The following is a 17,336-nucleotide window of genomic DNA, read 5'->3' as shown; positions in this document are numbered from 1 at the left end:
CTGCCTGGCTGTGTGCTCAGAAGAGGGATCCCTCTCCTGTCTGTCTCTCAGATTAGTCAGAGGCATTTTTACAGGAAGTCAACTCGGTATGTCAGATCCCTTCCATCTGGTATATACACGCACATTAATAAACATGCCAGCCAACACGCACAGCACTACGTGCCAGGGACCGGGGTGGGTGATTTGCCCAAGAGGAGGGCTAAAACCCAGACCTTTGGCACAGCGGTCCCCATTCGGTGGGAGGGACGGCACACAGAGGCCGCTGGGTGTGGTGGGGTGTGTGTGAATTCGGTTGAGTCCAGAGGTGGTATCTGATGTTTGGAAGGATTCCTGAGGGAGAGGAAGTGCGTTCAGGGGTCAAGCATGGGAACAGTTGCCTATTTCCCAAAGCCAGCTCAGTACGGGTGGGACAGTATATTCCTCGACTCCTCGACTCTTCGTAGGATGATTTTCCTGAAACGTGACAGAATGGCACTCCCTGAGCCTAAGGGCCTCACCTGTTAAGGAAACGGTTTCCCCCCACTAGTAGGGGGTGATCCCTCCCTAGCTTGGGCCTCCCGAATGGCACCTGTTTTTGAGACTCCCGTCTGGACTGAGAAGGCTGGCCTGGGGCAGCTGATGGAGACTGGCGGCTGTGAACCGCCACTGTGGCCTCTGTGCTGTGACTGAGCAAAGGGTCCGTGGAAGCCCCGCGCGGGGGGGGGGGGGGGCTGCAGCGCGTCTGCAGTGCCTCGGAGAACAGGTGTGTTCCGACCTGGCTGCAGCAGACCCGGAAGGGGGAGGCCTTCAAGGAATGTTTACTTCTCCTGAGCCTGTGTTTCCTCCTCAGTAAGAAGGATGGGGTGCCTCAGAGCCCCAGGGAGGGTTAAAGGGACGAAGACGGGGTTCGTGGCAAGTGCCCGAGGCACCTGGTGAACACGAGTGTCTCCATCCGTCTGCGCGTGGGCAGCAGGTCCTCCTTCCGCCTGTCATTGAACCCCTGGCGCTGAGAAGGACTCCCCTGAGGCCGCTCGCCGATCCCGGGAAAACAGGAGGGACTGATAAACATTGGGTGAAACTTTGAGCTCAGTATTCAGTGTCTCGGCCTCTTTCCCCAAAACTCCCCGGACACGCCACTACTTCGGAGGTAGGCAGGGCACGTTCTGGGAGCTCAAGTTCTTTGAGCGTCGCCCAAGAGCCTCCTAGCCCGGGTGGCATGTGACGGCTGGGACGACTTCCTGGCACCCCCTGTCCCGGGGCTGTCCACGTAACCCCCGGGTCAAAAGCGTCAAGATTTTACAATCCAGCTGGCGCCCCACAGAGGTGCTGTTTCCTCGGTATTGCTCTTGGTTTGTGGCATCTCCTCTGCACCCCGCTTCCAGCGCAGCGTCATTCCGTGCGCCCGGCTCAGCAGTGGCAGCGGGGGCCCGGCCATTCCTCACAGCCCTTGTTTCCCCCCAGGTGATGCGGCCTTGCTGGGCCCGGGTGTCACGCGGCCTAGCGCCCTGTCCAGTGACTCCTTCATCCTCTTTCCTGCTCCTAGTCAGCCAGGGCAATCTTCGGCCTACACAGGGAAAGTCTTTACCCGCCAGCTTACCTGGGCAAACAGAGAAATGGCCGGAGCCGACCTAGGGTGACCGTGGGACAGGGCAACTGAAAATCTTTCCCTTCCATGTGGACCTTACATAGAGGGGAGCGCGAGGGCTCGAGACCAAAGGTGGTGGAGGAGACGTGGGGGTGGGGCCCGGAGCCGCTCTCTGTGCAGTGGGGGCAGCGAGCCCCGAGCCCCGGCATCCTGAGCGCCTGCAGTTGGACCAGGGCTGATAATGAGCCTCTGTGCAGGGGTCCCGGCGGCGTCCCTTCAACTGGCCGGCAACCTGATACCCCGTTGTTGAATCTCTTCACCATCACTCCCGCGTTGTGGCCAAATGACTCCTGAGTGGAGGCCGGCCCGGCCCCAGCACTGGGTGATATGGAAGGTCCTGGTTGCTAAGGCTGATGGAGGCAGTTTCAGCACCAAGACCCCACAGTGAACTCCGTGTGGATAGGACACAGGCCCAGAGACTTAGCTCAAGACCTCCGGTGAGTAGGGGCTTTTTCCCGTGACGACAGACGCCACTCCAGAGATCTTAGGAAAGGCATGCGTTGTCCTACCAGGAAGGCCAACCAGACTAAGGGCCTCCAGAGAGCTTGGGGGGGAGGAGCAGGCTGCAGGGGCCAGCAGGGGGGCGCCACAGCTGGTGTAACAGGAGGAGTGCAGCAGGCACCTGGAGGGGCCTGGGGAAGTCAGCCCCGGCTGTCCCAGCTGCTCCAATCGGGATTTCACTCAGATTTTCTGGGGCCTGTGCTGACAGGAGCAGCCCTGGGCAAACAGTGACATGGGCTGGCTCAGCGTCTCCTTCCCATGTGCCCAGCGCCCCCTATTATTCCAAACAGCCCCCTCCCAGCCAGCCCTGTTCCCCACCGATGAAGTCCATCTTCTCTCCTGCTGCAGGGCAGCTGAGGAAGCTTTTTAAAAGACCTGGTGTCCTCTGTACCCCTCCCCAGCTCAATCTCCACCTCCCCAAACCCTGGCTATTTGGTTCGAGGGTCCTGGAAAAAAGTGGTGCCCTAATCCAAGGGAGACAAATCAATCTCTGGCAGAAGCATTCCCTGTTAGGTAACTAAAGTCTCTTTTTTGGCTGGAGGAGTCAGAAAGCATGTTGTATTAACCTCGGCCCTGTGTTTATTTGCCCAGATAACACTGGCAAATTCTGAGCCAGGAGCTACGGCTGCCCTTGAGGTCATTTCTGGCCCGATCTGCATGATGGCATCTTTACATCAGTGAAGGAAGCTGGGTGCAGAGGCTGTGTGTCCCCACATTTCCCCTGTTCCTAGGAGAATGGAATTGCATTAAGGCAGGTGTGTGTGAAGTGAGTGCTCAACAGTTTTACAGCTGTGGGGGTCGGTGGGGCTCCAGAGAGTGGGGCCCTCAGAGCCAGGAGGTCCAGGAGGCTCCTCTGCATGTCAGCTGGGGCACATCTGTGCTCTTGTTTCCAAGAAATACAAGACTGATTTCCTCCTCACTTTTGCAGTGTGTTTTATGGGTTTAGTACCAGCTACAACATTTGGAAATTGATAGAAAAACTTAAGAAAGGAATAAAGATGTAACAGCACAGAAATCTAATGGCCACGAGGGAGCACGATAGGCAGTTACCTGGATTTGTATCCCAGGTCTGGAGGGCGGTGATTCTGGGCTAGGCCTTCCCCTCTTCCTCATTCCCTCTTCCACAGAGGACCCCGGTCCCACCACTAGCCCAGGACGGTGACTGCAGCAGAGAAAGGCAGGAAGGACCACTAAGGATGGCCCCTCACCCTCCAGGGCCGCTGCTTCTGGGGACAACTGTGTCCAATCCAATCCGTTTCCATCTAAGAGTGTGCTTTTAAAAACATGATCCATGGGCAGAAAGTCTGCTAGTGTAGATTCCCCAGGCACCACCATCTGTAGAATCTAAAGAAGCAAAAGAAGGACATTCAGTGTGAGTCTCACCCCGGGCATCCCTCTGCCCTTGCCCCCAGTACCTATTTCTTGTCTGAGGTAAGGCTATGCGGAGGGGCCCTCCTGCCCGCATCAGGAGCCTGCCCAGCTGCAAGCCTGGACCTCTGAGCCACCTGTGCCCAATGTCACAGGAGCCAGGGGACGTGGGCAGGGTCCCCATGATGGTTCTGCCTGACAGAAGAGCAGGCTGGACAGTCTGGACAGTGAGGAGAGACTCCACAGAGTGCCACAGCGACATAAAATCTTTAATTCACTTAAAATTTTATTGTTGTAGGTTGCTTGCTCCTGTGAGTTATTAGCATGAAACAAGGACAGGAACCCAGCTTTCCTCTTCAGAGGTATGATGCCTATAGATCATGGGAGGGAGGGAACCTGGTTTAGAAACTCTCCCTTGAAAATCCCAAATTATTTCTCTCTCTCTCTCTCTCTCCTCTCTCTCTCTCTCTCTCTCTGTCACTATCTCTCCTTCTGATGACTGAACTAGCTTGGCACACCTAATTGTCCCCTCTTTGCCATTGACTTGCCCTCAAGAATCATTTCACAAGCAAGCAAGCAAACAAACAACTCCCTGGCAGTGCTAAATCTAAATCTGGAGCCCTGGTTGCTGAGCTCAGGGTGTCAACACACCCTGCAGCCCCTGCCTGTCAGACCCCTTGTCCACCTTGCTGAGCACCTAACATCCTAGCAGAGGAGGCCAAGTGGTGTGAACTGAGGGCATCCTGCATACCCTGTCATCTTCCTGCTATATCTGGGTATCTCCATTACCCATGGACCTTGTCCTCTTCCCTTGCTTCACATACTGGCCTTGGCAAAGCTTTTACCCTTCATCTACCAAAGGAGGGAAACAACACACACACACACACAGAGAGAGAGAGAGAGAGAGAGAGTATTTGGGGACTGTATTTGTTGAGATTTATGGGTTATTGAAGAAATTGCTTCTCACTCCTCTATTCTGCTTATTTTACCAACTTGTTAGATAAACTGAAGGCAGATGTCTGGGTCCATGAACTGTACGTTTCTAATTCTGAATACTTGATTCTCCTTTAAAAATCCTCCCATCTCCCCCTCAGGCAGTCCTCTTGCAGAAACCCTTCTCTCTTTCTACTTCCGCTCCTCTCTCCACTGACTTTCCAAATCTCACTGCTGTTCCCCAGGAGGAACTGCCTGTCAAGGCCCCCTCCTGCCAAGGCTTCTGGCTCCAACAGAATTCCCAACACCTTGTTTCTTCATGAATCTGTCACCAACACACTAGTATCTACCTTTTCTGAAGCCACTCCTCTTTGTTACTACCTCACTCCTTTGGAGGAAGGAGTTCTGTAGGTTCAGGTTTATCGCCTGCTTCTCTCACAGATGCTAATTTTGTTTCTGTCAAGGTTCTAGGGGATCTTCCTATCATGAGCAGATCAGGGAAACAAGTTGAGTTGGGTTTTTTTTCACATTCCAGAGTTAAAAACATGCCCCTCCCCCCAGCTTTTGTCTTTCCAGGGCAGAGTCCCATGGGTTCTATGTTCTCCTCATGGTACAAACTCCCCACTTCTGATCATTTTGGAGTTGTAGACCCTGTCTGGCCTGGTTACACTATCAGAACTGCACCTGTCACCCAGAGGAAAAACTATGCTACCAACCCTGCAAAATGTCATACCGATATAGCATATCCACCTGCTCCAGGTACCATGCGCCTGGGAAAAGACTGCTCATGTCCCCAGGTGGTGAGAAATTCACTGTATAATGAGAAGAGGCAAAAAGCTACATGGGGTTAGGGAACAGAAAAGAGTCCTAAGGATGCCTCCACCTGAAGCTCTCCTGGCTGTGTGGCAAGGGGCTGTGAAGCCACCTGTCACAACCCAGCAGAGCCCTGGACCTTGTACTAGATCTAGTACTAACCTTATGTACTTGATCCAAGCAGCCATCTTGGATCAAGTACATAAGCCTTGGCCATTAGAAATTTGGTATAGGAGTATGACGTTTTCCCACAGTGAACATGACCTTCTTCTCTTGAAGTCCTCTTTATGTCCTCTTGCCAGTGTATATGTACATCTCAGATCTCCCTGTCTTCCAGTACGCCCTAAGTTCTCTGGCTCTGACTCATTGTATTTTTCCTGGTCTTTGTCCACCAATGCTCATCTCAGAAGTCCTATTTCTATTTTAATTGCTTTTCCTCTTTGCCCTAAGTTGTCCCCTGTTCCAGAGAAGATGGATGACTACTAGGCCTAGGTTTTCTGGAACATTCCCGGTACCACATATTCTGTCTTCCTTACAGACCACACTGCAAACCATATGTTTGGTTTCCAAACTCTTGCCTGAGAAAAGACGTTTTGTTTTGGTATTGGTTTTAAAACCACCATCTGGTCTCTCTAGTCGTAACTTTAGCTTTAGTCTCCTTTTCCTTTGTTGCTTTTTTGGGCAATATTTTGTTTTTATGTTTGGTAGGGAAAGGAGGCAGGTGGGCAGAGACAATAATATCCATTGATAATTTAAGTACATTAATTCATTTAATCTGTTTGGCAATCCTGCAAAGTTGGTATGATTTTAGAAATAAGACAACTGAGAAAACTTCAATAATTTTCCCAAAGATAAAGAGCTAGTGAGTGTCACAGTTCAGTTTAGATTTGAATATCTACCTCCAAACTCTGGGCTCTTTGAACCGTTGCATAGATAGCAGTTTCCAAGATCACATGTCTGGTGTCCTTGGGACTGCATTTTCAGCATCCTGTTTTGAGTAGTTAACTACAATCTATACCAGGAAGGTACATGCTGCCTCCCACCTCTTCTCCACTCTGCCTTCTGCTTCCCACCCAATTCTCGCCTCTTTGGACCTAACAGATTTTCTCCCAATCATATCTCAAAAATGTCCTTGCCCTGGGCCACTATAGTCCAGATTTGTGATGAATCCCCAGCTCTCTGTCACTGGCAGAGTGGAATCTGAGAAAATTTCCTTCTCCTTTTTCCTGTCTTGTCCTTTTACTTACCCTTATGGTAGAATTGTTCTCTTTGGTCCATTATTTCTGTGAACTCCTGAGGGGACATATGTTTCTGGGAGGTGAGGCATTTTGGCAGGTCTGACATACTAGACACCAGCTTCTCCAAGGGGGATCCTGGGAACCAAAGGCAAGATTGTTAAATCTGCTTCACTGTCATTATCACTGCAACCAGTCATGAGCCCAATAGAGAGCCAGGTTCTGTGGGAGCTCCAACCCTGGTGGAAAGTGCTGTGTGTGACTTGAAATGTTGAGAAATGATAAAGGTCAACAAACATAATGTTGGCGAAACATAAGGGCAAACACACTCTTCTAGTCCAGGTATGTCCCACATAAGTGGTAGGATGCACATCCTGGATCCCATCTGACATAAAGTGATCAAAAACATTATTGAAAATTTCAAATCCATCAACTTCCTTTTAACCAGTTGCAACCAAATGGCCATTAATTACCTCCTGCCTGGACTGTTTGCTGGAACAACCTGACTGGTTTCCCCTTTCTACCTTTGTTTCTCTTTGACCTAGTTCCAAGTAGTAGCCAAATACTTGAACTACATAAATTAAACAAACATCCTCCACTGCTTAAATCCCTTCAGGGAGTTCCTCTGTTCTTTTTTTTCTTTATTTTTGTTATTATTTAATTGTATTTATTTGACAGAGAGGGAGAGATTGAGAGAGAGAGTGAAAGAGAGCACAGGCAGGGAGATAGTAGGCAGAGGAAGAGGGAGAAGCAGGCTCTCCCTGGAGCAGAGAGCCTGATGTGGGGCTTGATCCCTGGGATCATGACCTGAGCTAAAGGCAGACACTTAACCAACTGAGCCACGTAGGTGTCCCCTTTCTTTTCTTTAAAGATTTTATTTATTCATTAATTTGAGAGAGAGAAAGACGGAGATAGCGACAGAGAGAGAGAGAGAGCACAAGCAGGGGAGGGGTGGAAGGAGAGAGAGAAGCAGATTCCCTGCTGAGCAGGGAGCCCATTGTGGGCTCCATCCCAGGACCCTGGAATCATGACCTGAGCTGAAGGCAGATGCTTAACTGACTGAACCACCCAGGCACCCTAATTCCTCTGTTCTTAGTCCAGATGGGAGCCTCTGTACTGGTGAGGCAGAGTGGTTCCTTTTACCTGATGAATCTTACCAGAAGTGCTTGATAGAAAGACGGGACTCAGCTGGAGAAGCATCCCAAGACACTTGAAATTAAAAAAAAAAAAAAAGAAAGAAAGAAGCAAAAAAAAAAAAAAACTTGCTGCCAAGCCACAACTGTAAGGGAAGGCCCCAATCCTGGAGCCAGCCAAGTCCTGGGCAGAGTGCCTGCACGTAAAGAAATCAAAACACAAGGAGCCCATTGGCATTATATACTGCCCTTCAAATAAGCCATCAAACTATCACCCCAATCTAGTCAACCTCTTGTAAGTAAAAATGGGCTCCAGGCACTTTGCACAAAGAGGGGCTTTTAGAAGACCCTGGAGATAGACCCAGAAAGAAGGAAACTTGCCAGGAGAGTGGCCAAAATCCAAGATACAAAAGGCACATTGAACATAACAGAATTTGGAATATAAAAGGAGCTTCTCTCCACCTACAGGGACAAGAAGAATTCAGTGAAATCTGAGGTTTGGAGGTCAGGCCACTTCAAGGCTTCCAGGTTTTCTGGCAATGCTCAGCAGTTGTACCTTTTAAATCATCCCTTCATCAGTAATAATTTGATTGAGTTCATATATGTATCTCCTACATTATGTGCGGGTACAAGTACATAAAACCCACAAAACAGAGTATCAATAAAAGTAACAACTAGCATCTGAACACTTGCTGAACATTAGTATTTTAATGCCTTTACAATTTAACATTCATCAAAACACTGGACAGTAGGTATTGTTAGTGTGCATGTTTTATAGATGGAGCAAGTGAAGCACGTAGAGGTCAAGTATTTTTCCAAGATCAAAGCTAATAGGTGGTATTTAGACCTCACATACGGGTTCTACACTTGATCTTAGCCAAAAGAAGCTTCACTTATGGGTTCTAAAGCTACACTCTCCTAACCACCATGCTTTACTAAGGACAGAGATTTTAAATGGATGAGATAAAAATATGCATCAAAGTTCTACTATTTGCTTGCTTCATCCAAGTAGATCTTGCACATACCTTGACATCATACATCATCACTTTGGAGACCACTCCTTAATATTGATACTAAATCTGCCTCTACATGCACCTTTGAAATGAGTTTCTTTCATTATCTCTCGCTCCATCTTCCTTCCTTAAAAATTTCTGAACTGGAAAGTGAACCAAACCTGGTTGACTCTTTGGACCATGGAGTGGGGCCTAGGAGGCAGGGCTAGGTGGCTAGGTGTAGTACTCATCGGGACAGAAGGGAGGCCAGGCACCCGTACAGGGATGAGGTGTACATATTCCTATAATGCATGGAGAGGTAAAGGGAGGCCTTGGTTTTCTTGTTGAACATGTCCAGGGAGGCCTTTTGAAGTGCTTTATCCATGTCCTTGTTGTAGTTTCAGGCACCTGGGAGGCAGCCAGAGACACAGGCCAGGTGAGAGATCACAGAAAGGGAAGAAAGCATCAAGGGAAAAAAGTAAGAGCATCTGGAGAGACTTTTAGGCACTTTTTTTTTATTACAAAATATTTGGAAATACAGACAAGTACAAAGAAAAACAATGTCAATCATAGCCCTATGATTCAGAGAGAGTACTTGGGTCAGTTTTTCTTGTAGCCATCTCCGTTTTCATAAGGCTAACTAGAAAATAAAATCATGCTGTGTATTTTATTCAGCATGCATCCCTAACTAATTTTCTCTATGTCCTTAAATCACCATCCCTAAGCATTTTAAAGGCTGAAGAATGAGCCATGATATGATGTGCCCTACTAGAACCAGTCTCCCCATTCCTGTCCTCCCCAGTTTAAGTGCTACATGTTCCCTCACACACGTGGATTTACTGAGCCAAAAGGTGTGCACATCTTTTGGGCCTTTGCTTTGTGTTTTCTTTTTCTCCCCAAAGCCCTTGTATCAATTTACACATCTGCTGTTGCCTGTTTTCCCAGAGCCTCATCAATTCTGGGTGTTCAAAAATTTTTAAAGGCTGTGTAAGGAAAATGGTAGCTTGTTTAAATTTGTTACTAATGAGTAAGCACATTTGAAAACAGGATCCTGTGCATTTGTTCTTTGAGGAAATTTCTGGTCCATATCTCTTGTTCATTTTTCTATTAGGGTGTTTATCACTGATGAGACTTCCATATATTAATGATATTAAACTATTGTCTTTGGTATATGTTAGAATTTTTTTCATGGAGCAAGTCTTATAAGTAGTGTTTGTGCTCATTTTGATGTTTTGTGTTTGATGTTAGTGGCAGGGTTAGTAGTAGTAGTTAGTAATGGGGACAAATATTGGTAGAATACTTCAAAACTTGAACTTAACAGCGACCAAGAAGAAAAGGAAATATTTTGTTTCCAGTGGGAATTGTGTATTGAAGATAATTCTTTTCTATATGTCTTGGAGTAATGCATCAATAAACAATATTCTTCAAAGGGGGTGAGCTGGACTATCTCCATTTCATAGATAGGGAAATTAAGTTAATGGGACAAGACATTAACTCAACAATGGCAAGTGAGAATGAGGCCTGATGCTCCCAAGCCATCTTTGGATGGCTCCAAAGTTGACATCCTGTACTGTGTGTCACTGCTGGCTGACAGGAAGTCATTGAACATCAGGCGAGCCAGGGATTTCTGGACCATCTTGCAGAAGGGTGTGTGAAAGATCATAAACTGTAAGTCATCGACTGATGCCAGCTGGAAGAGGAAGTGTGAAAGTAAGGATGTGCCATGGCAGATGAACCACGTAGACCTACACCCCAAGACCTACGTGTGCTGAGGGACTTGTGGCATTCCAGAGAACCAGCTCCTACTCCAGCAAACACATGAAAGGTTTGTTCGTTCACTTTACAAGTATCTTGCTAAGCACTCTATTTATAAGTAAAGAAACACATATTTTCTTCCTGTCTACTATTGCCAACCTTTATGACAGATAATTACTCCAAATAAAACTAGTGTTGTGGTACTTTCTCTTTTTTTCAAAAGAGGAAACAGAGTTTCTAAAATATGAAGATAAGTCATGTGTCCAAGGTTACCCAACTTGAAAATGGCTGACATTGGATTCATTTTTATTGTTTATTTTTTAAAAGATTTTATTTATTCATTCATGACAGACCCAGAGAGAAAGGCAGAGACATAGGCAGAAGGAGGAGCAGGCTCCCTGTGGGGAGCCCGATGTGGGACTCGATCCCAGGACCCTGGGATTATGCCCTGACCCGAAGGCAGATGCTCAACCACTGAGTCACACAAATGCCCCTGACTTTAGACTTTGGTTCTGATGTCCCTGACTCTATAGCCACCCCAGACTCTCTTTTAGTGCTGAGAGCCAAAGCAGCATCAGTCAAATTCCATATGAGGTTAAGGAGCAAAATTAGAATGCTGAAGGAATTCAGAGTTGGTGAGAGCAGTTAGACAATAGAAGTGGATGGAAGGTAGAGAAGTCCAAGTCCACTGCTTACTCATATGGGCCAGTGGTGATGGCTGGCATCCCTTTCAGTGCAGTGGAAAGGGGCAAGAAGTGGCTCCTAAGGCCACCCCTACAGCATCCATGTTCTGACACTTCCACAAATGCCTTTTCCCACACTGAAAACTGCCTATCACAGGCGCCCTTCAGGCCATAGTTAAGCAAGTAAGAACCGTTTTCTTTTTTTAAAGTAGATTGCTCTGCACTCTTAAAATATTGTTTCTTTTCTGATTATGAAAGCAATACATATTTTCTTAGCAGGAAAACTCAGAAACTAAAGGTGAAAATAAAATTAACTTATAACATTACCATCCAAAGAAAAATCACTAACACTTTAGTACACTGAGAGTAGAAGTAAGATTTTTCATCATCGATCAGACTTTAAAAGGTAGCAAATTACAAACTGTGAGTCAAATCAATCCTGACTTCAACAGAAACAAATCCAAGCCCCAGTAGGATGTGGTTATTCTGACTCACCACAGTAACTCTCCAGGTGGCTGACACCCACTGGTTTCCTACTGGTGGCTTTGGCCTTAGGCTGTTTACTTTCTTTCATTTAGCTCAAGTTAAAGGCAGCTTCATACTTGAATTTGGATTGCTTCCAGATGGACTTTAGCATAGACCCAGAGAAGGGTGTAAGAGGAAGGGAACATGAAACAATTCTCTTGAGATCATTTTTGGAGGAGAGAAGGAACCTTGTCTAAACCTTTTAGAACCAACTCATGGCCACAAAAATACAGTATCTACTCCTGCCCTCTGAGCCCTGTACCTTGCTTCCACTGGCTCTGGAATTTTTTATGGTATTATGCATAACACCTGTTCAAGGCCCATAGGTAGCACTGGATGGAGAGCTTCCCATCCGCTTGGGTACTCTGTAGCTGTATCTGGTTTGTAGAAGTCATATATGTTCTTCGCGTGGGTTCCTCTAAGCCCAGGCAAGGCATATGGAGAGATTCAGGAACTGTATAATGCAGCCCTATGGAGCAGAGAGGATGGAGAGCCATGTACTAACAGTTTCCTCATCTTTCTCTGTCTCAGCCCACTCAACATCCCTCCCATGTTCAAAGGGAGTTAAAAGATGGTTTATCTTATATAAATGAGATTTATATTTCCATTTCCATACATATATGGCCTTAACAAAATCTGGATAGTCACCAAAAGTCTCAAAGGAGAACCATTCTCCTTATATGCAATTATCTTCTTTCACCTTCAATTGTCAGTCAGGCTCCTTCAATTGTCAAAAGCCTCATCTGCAGCCCCAATGTCATACATTCCATGCATCATTATTCCAATGCATGATGGTGCAGAAGAGGAAACCACACAGATCCCTCTCTTCCCTTCCCCCTTACCCTTTGCTCCCCAGTTCAGCCCTTTGAAGGCAAGCCATGTCATCTTCAAATCCATACTTCAGCCCTGTGTAGTGGGTATGCTAACTTGGGATTGGGAGCTATGCATTTGCTGTGCACAGTCTCTTGGTACCACATTTCCACAGTTTATCACAGACCTCTTTCAAGGGTCAGAGGGGCCTTGGGCCCAACCAGCACAGTCACAGCTCTGGCCCCACCTGTGGGGTGAGCATTATCACCACTCACTATCACTGGGATAGACTGCAATGTCTCTGCAGACCATCACTGCATAGCCACCTGTAATGAAAGACAAGAAGTAATTATCTCTACTCGAGATCACTACCCAAATCTCATGTAGACTGTGTGCTTCCTGTGAGCTAGGCACAATTTTAAGTACTAAAGATAGACCAGTGAACAAAAAGAAAAATCCCTTCCCTCACAATAAGACTATATATCAGGTATAATTATTCCCTCCTTATCAACAAAGAAATGGAGGTCCAAAGAACTTAAGTCATTTGGCCCAAGTCACACAATTAATAGGTGGTATGGTAAGGATTCAGATTCAGGATTCCAACACAAATTCAATGAAAACCCAAGAACTTTCTAAGAATTATAACAACTCTACCTCCAACCCCAACAAAAAAGCATTGTTATACATATTGCTTGGAAACTATAGAAAAATATTTAGAAGATGTTAAGGAAAAGATTAGTAAATTTGACTACCTAAAAATTCAAACTTATTATCAGAAACAAACTCAGGCAAACTGGGAATGTATTTGCAGTACTTACAACCAACAAAAAACTATTTCCTTCATTTATAGAAGTCTCATAAAAAAAAACCCAAAAATATGTATTGGGAACGGCCAATGAACATCCTAAAAATATTGAATCTTTCTTATAATGAAAAAAAAGCAAATCCTTATTTTTCCTTATTAAATTGACAAATATTAAAAAGCTTGATAATATGCATTATAGGAATGAACTTTTGTACAATATCTTGAAGAACAATTTGGGATATTTTTAAAAAAAGATTTTTATTTATTTGAAGACAATGGATTGAGAGAGAGAGAGAACAAGAGGGATGGATAGAGGGAGAAGCAGACTCCCCGCTGAGCAGGCAGCGTGATATGGGGCTCTATCCCAGGACCCTGGGATAATGACCTGAGCCAAAGGCAGACACTTAACCAAATGAGCCAACTAGGTGCTCCTACTTGGCACATCCTATCAAAATTTTATATCAGCATAACTGGTAACTCCATTTCTAGAAACCTATTCTTACAATACATTATCTTTTTTTTTCTTTTTTCTTTCTTTCTTTTTTTTTTTTACAATACATTATCACAAGCATGCAAAGCTATTATGTGATATTATGTAATGTTTTATAATTGCAAAAATATACAAAATCTAAATATCCATCAATATGGGACTAATTAAATAAAATTTGGAATATTCATCAATAGAATATTGTAAGGCTTTTAAAAGAGGAAGTAAATCTTATATATATTGATATAGAATGACCTCTAAGACATCATAGAGATAAGGAATAATATGTACAATGTTAAGAACTAAAATTGAATAGTTATGTATGTGTGTTCTTGTAAGTACAAAGAAAAACTCCGGAAGAATACATAGAAACTGTTGATGTAAAATTCTGGAAAGTAGTAATGGGGTGTCAAAATGGAACTCTGTCTTTGCTTTACACTCATTTGTGTGCATGTATATTTTTTTAGCTATACATTTCAATTACTTTCACTAACAACCCAAAAAATGACAAGAAAAATGAAGTCTTCTGGACAATCTGAGGCTGTACCACTTTTTCTTCCCTCATAGTACTGTGATTTGGAACTTCCTGGTGAGTCCCAAAACCACTTCTGCTCATCTGAAGAAACCCCAGCTGGATGGTTGGACAGGTCAAAGCTGACATCCCACCTACATTGGCTTTGTCTGGTCTTGGTGGTTGCCATCAGGCTCAAGCTTAAATATGGTTTTTGTTTTGATACAAACTAATGATTCACATCTCAATAGTTTTTTAAAAAAATTTTCCCCTCTACCAAGACATCATGTTAAAGAGGGAATACCTTGCCACTCATCAGAATCTACTTGTTTAAAATGACATAATTGAAGCTGATGCTATTCCCAAACAAGGTTCTGATTTTCTGTTAGAGGCTAGTGAGTATCCCATGCCCTTCATTTCTACTCTTCAACTAAATGCTTAGCTGAAATATTGATGGTGATGGTAATAGGGGTTGCTAAGGAGGCAATAATCTAAGTGCCGAGTAGGAGAAGCACTCTACCAACAGATTTGATGATGTAGAGATTGGAACATCGCAAATCACGGAACAATTGATGGTGAGCCTATGCAGGGCAGTCAAAAACAATACTGAATAAATTAGGTGCCTGGGTGGCTCAGTCGTTTGAGCCTTGGACTCTTGATCTAAGCTCAGGTCTTGATCTCAGAGTCGTGAGTTCTCTCCCCACACTGGGCTCCACGCTGGGTGTGGAGCCTACTTAAAAAAAGTTACTGAATAGGTGTGTGGAATTGCACCAGATAGAAAACTGTCTAATTCTTTTTGACTTCGCTTTGAAATAAAAGAATATTGGATTAGATAATCTCTAAGGTCCCTACCAACATTAAGAATTTATAATTAATTTTATAATGTGTGTTCATTATGTTAATTATAAATTATGTTAATTATGAATGTTTTAAGTTCCAGTTTCCACTTAGTAAACATACTAAGTCCAGATAATATTTGTTCACGTATCTGTGGATCTCTTGTACAGGCAGGTTGCCAAATAAGAACTCTGAGGCTCAAATGGTTAAGGGATATAAAAGAAAGATACAAGAAAATGTTAATATGTTAATATGTTAAGGAAGAAATATGGGGTGCTTTAGTGGCTCAGGAGGTTAGGTGTCCAGCTCTTGATTTCAGCTCAGGTCATGGTATTAGGTTCATGGGATCAAGCCCGGTGTTGGCCTCTACACTCAGCAAAGAGTCTGCTTAGCCCTTGCCCTCTGCTCCTCCCCACCTACTGTCTCTTAAATAATAAATAAATAAATAAATAAATAAATAAATAAATAAATAAACAAAATCTTTCTAAGACTATGTTAATCAAAAAATAATTTCCTAGTAACCAGACAAGGGAATAAGAGAATAAAGACTCTGTGTAACAGTCTGTCCTGTGACTCTTTTTTTGTTTTATCCTGATCCTTTAAGCCTATTTCTACCAGGATGTTTTCTCTTTAATACCTAAACTAGTTTAAATCTTCTTCTCTCAGAGGCTTCAGAGAAACTTCTGAGACATAGGAATATATTTGATTTTTTTTTGGGTGTCTCATCAATGCCACACACTATACATAAGATATCAGATCCTCCATTTTTCTTACCTATAAATCAGGTATAATACCTACTTCCTAGGCTGTTGGGGGGTCTAAATGAATGACTTCTGAACATGCTACCTAATTAACAGTATAAAGCTATAGAAGTCTAAGCAGTTATCATCATTGTGGTTGTCGATGATAGCAGCAGCTGTGTGAATAAGTTGTCGTCTCCTCCCTGATGAAATCGCTTAGGAGATGGAGAAACAAAACTGAGGATTAAACCTCTAACCCAGCTCCTTTCTTACATAAGGTCTTGGGAAGCACATACCATCCCAGGAGCTAGACTCCACCCAGTTGGCAGCATTGAAGAGGGAGGCAGTGCCACCATAGCAGGCATTGATGGTATCTATGCCCTCAATGTCAGTATTCCCTGAATCCTGGAAGAGCTCCATGGGCACTGTTTTGACAGCCTTGGACTTGTCAATGACTGTCTCTGTGCCCACTTCCAGCCAACCCTCAGAGTTCCATGGGAACTGCATGCACTCCATTAGCTGCTGCACCACCGTCAGGCACAGGGAGTTGAGGTCCTTCTGGATAGAGCAGAAGCCCATATGGGTTTGGCCCAAGCCCACCGCGTACCTCCCTGCTTCCACATTGTTATAATTCTCCAGGTCTGTCTGGTCCATATAATGGGTGGGGAAATAGACCTCCAGGGCAAGGATATTCATATCCTTTGGCCAAGTATCTGTTTTGGCCAAGGGGACAGCAAGGATCGTAGAAAACCTGTAGTGGAGATAACAATCAAAATCCTAGTAATGGTCTCCAGCCAGTCTTCTAAAAATACAATACAGCAATCATTTCGTTCATTTTGAAAGCTATATTGTATATTTTGAAGCCATATTATCAGATGAGTGCAAATTTAAGGTGGTTATCTTTCTGTTAAGTTAATCCTTTTATCCTTATTGAACGTCCCTCTTCCAGAGGGCCAGAAAGCATATTTGAACAAATCATAGCTGAGAACTTCCCTAATTTGTGAGGGAAACAGGCATTCGATCCAAGAGATAGAGAGCCCCCCACCCCAACAAAATCAATAAAAACCATTCAACACCTTGACATTTAATAATGAAACTTGCAAATTCCAAAGACAAAGAGAAATTCTTAAAGCAGCGAGTTAAGAAGAGATTCTTAACTTATATGGGGAGAAATATTAGATTCACAGCAGACCTCTCCACAGAAACCTGACAGGCCAGAAAGGTCTGGAAGGATATATTCAAGGTACTAAAAAAGAAGAACATGTAGCCAACAATAATTTATCCATCAAGGCTGTCATCAAGAATAGAAGGAGAGATAAAGAGCTTCCAAGATAGGCAGAAGCTGAAAGAATATGTGATCATCAAACCAGCTCTGCAAGAAACATTAAAGGGGACCCTGTAAAAGAAAGAAGAAGCCCAAAGAAATAATCCACAAAAACAGGGACTGAATAGGTATTATGATGACACCAAATTTATATCTTTCAATAGTTACTCTGAACGTGAATGAGCTAAATGATCCCATCAAAAGATGCAGGGTTTTGGACTGGATATTTGCTGTCTCCAAGAGACTCATTTTACACCTAA

General features: G+C 44.5%; 1 protein-coding gene across 1 annotated transcript; it reads right to left on the bottom strand.

Annotated features, from left to right (window-relative positions):
* Window positions 1-1,181: 1,181 nt before the first annotated feature.
* LOC129501225 (hydroxymethylglutaryl-CoA synthase, mitochondrial-like) lies at window positions 1,182-16,578 on the bottom strand. Its single transcript, XM_055312173.1, is given in 14 exon segments — window positions 1,182-1,576; window positions 1,665-1,961; window positions 3,334-3,469; window positions 5,160-5,238; window positions 7,721-7,804; window positions 8,857-8,996; window positions 10,116-10,279; window positions 10,363-10,367; window positions 11,809-11,919; window positions 11,921-11,980; window positions 12,556-12,650; window positions 12,652-12,698; window positions 16,049-16,503; window positions 16,565-16,578. Coding segments are annotated over 14 exon segments (2,082 nt in total).
* Window positions 16,579-17,336: the final 758 nt, after the last annotated feature.

This window comes from Nyctereutes procyonoides, unplaced genomic scaffold, assembly GCF_905146905.1.
Source record: "Nyctereutes procyonoides isolate TBG_1078 unplaced genomic scaffold, NYPRO_anot_genome, whole genome shotgun sequence".
NCBI classification, from domain to species: domain Eukaryota; kingdom Metazoa; phylum Chordata; class Mammalia; order Carnivora; family Canidae; genus Nyctereutes; species Nyctereutes procyonoides.
Note: the sequence above shows the minus strand (reverse complement) of the source record. Positions and strands in the feature narration are given on the sequence as shown.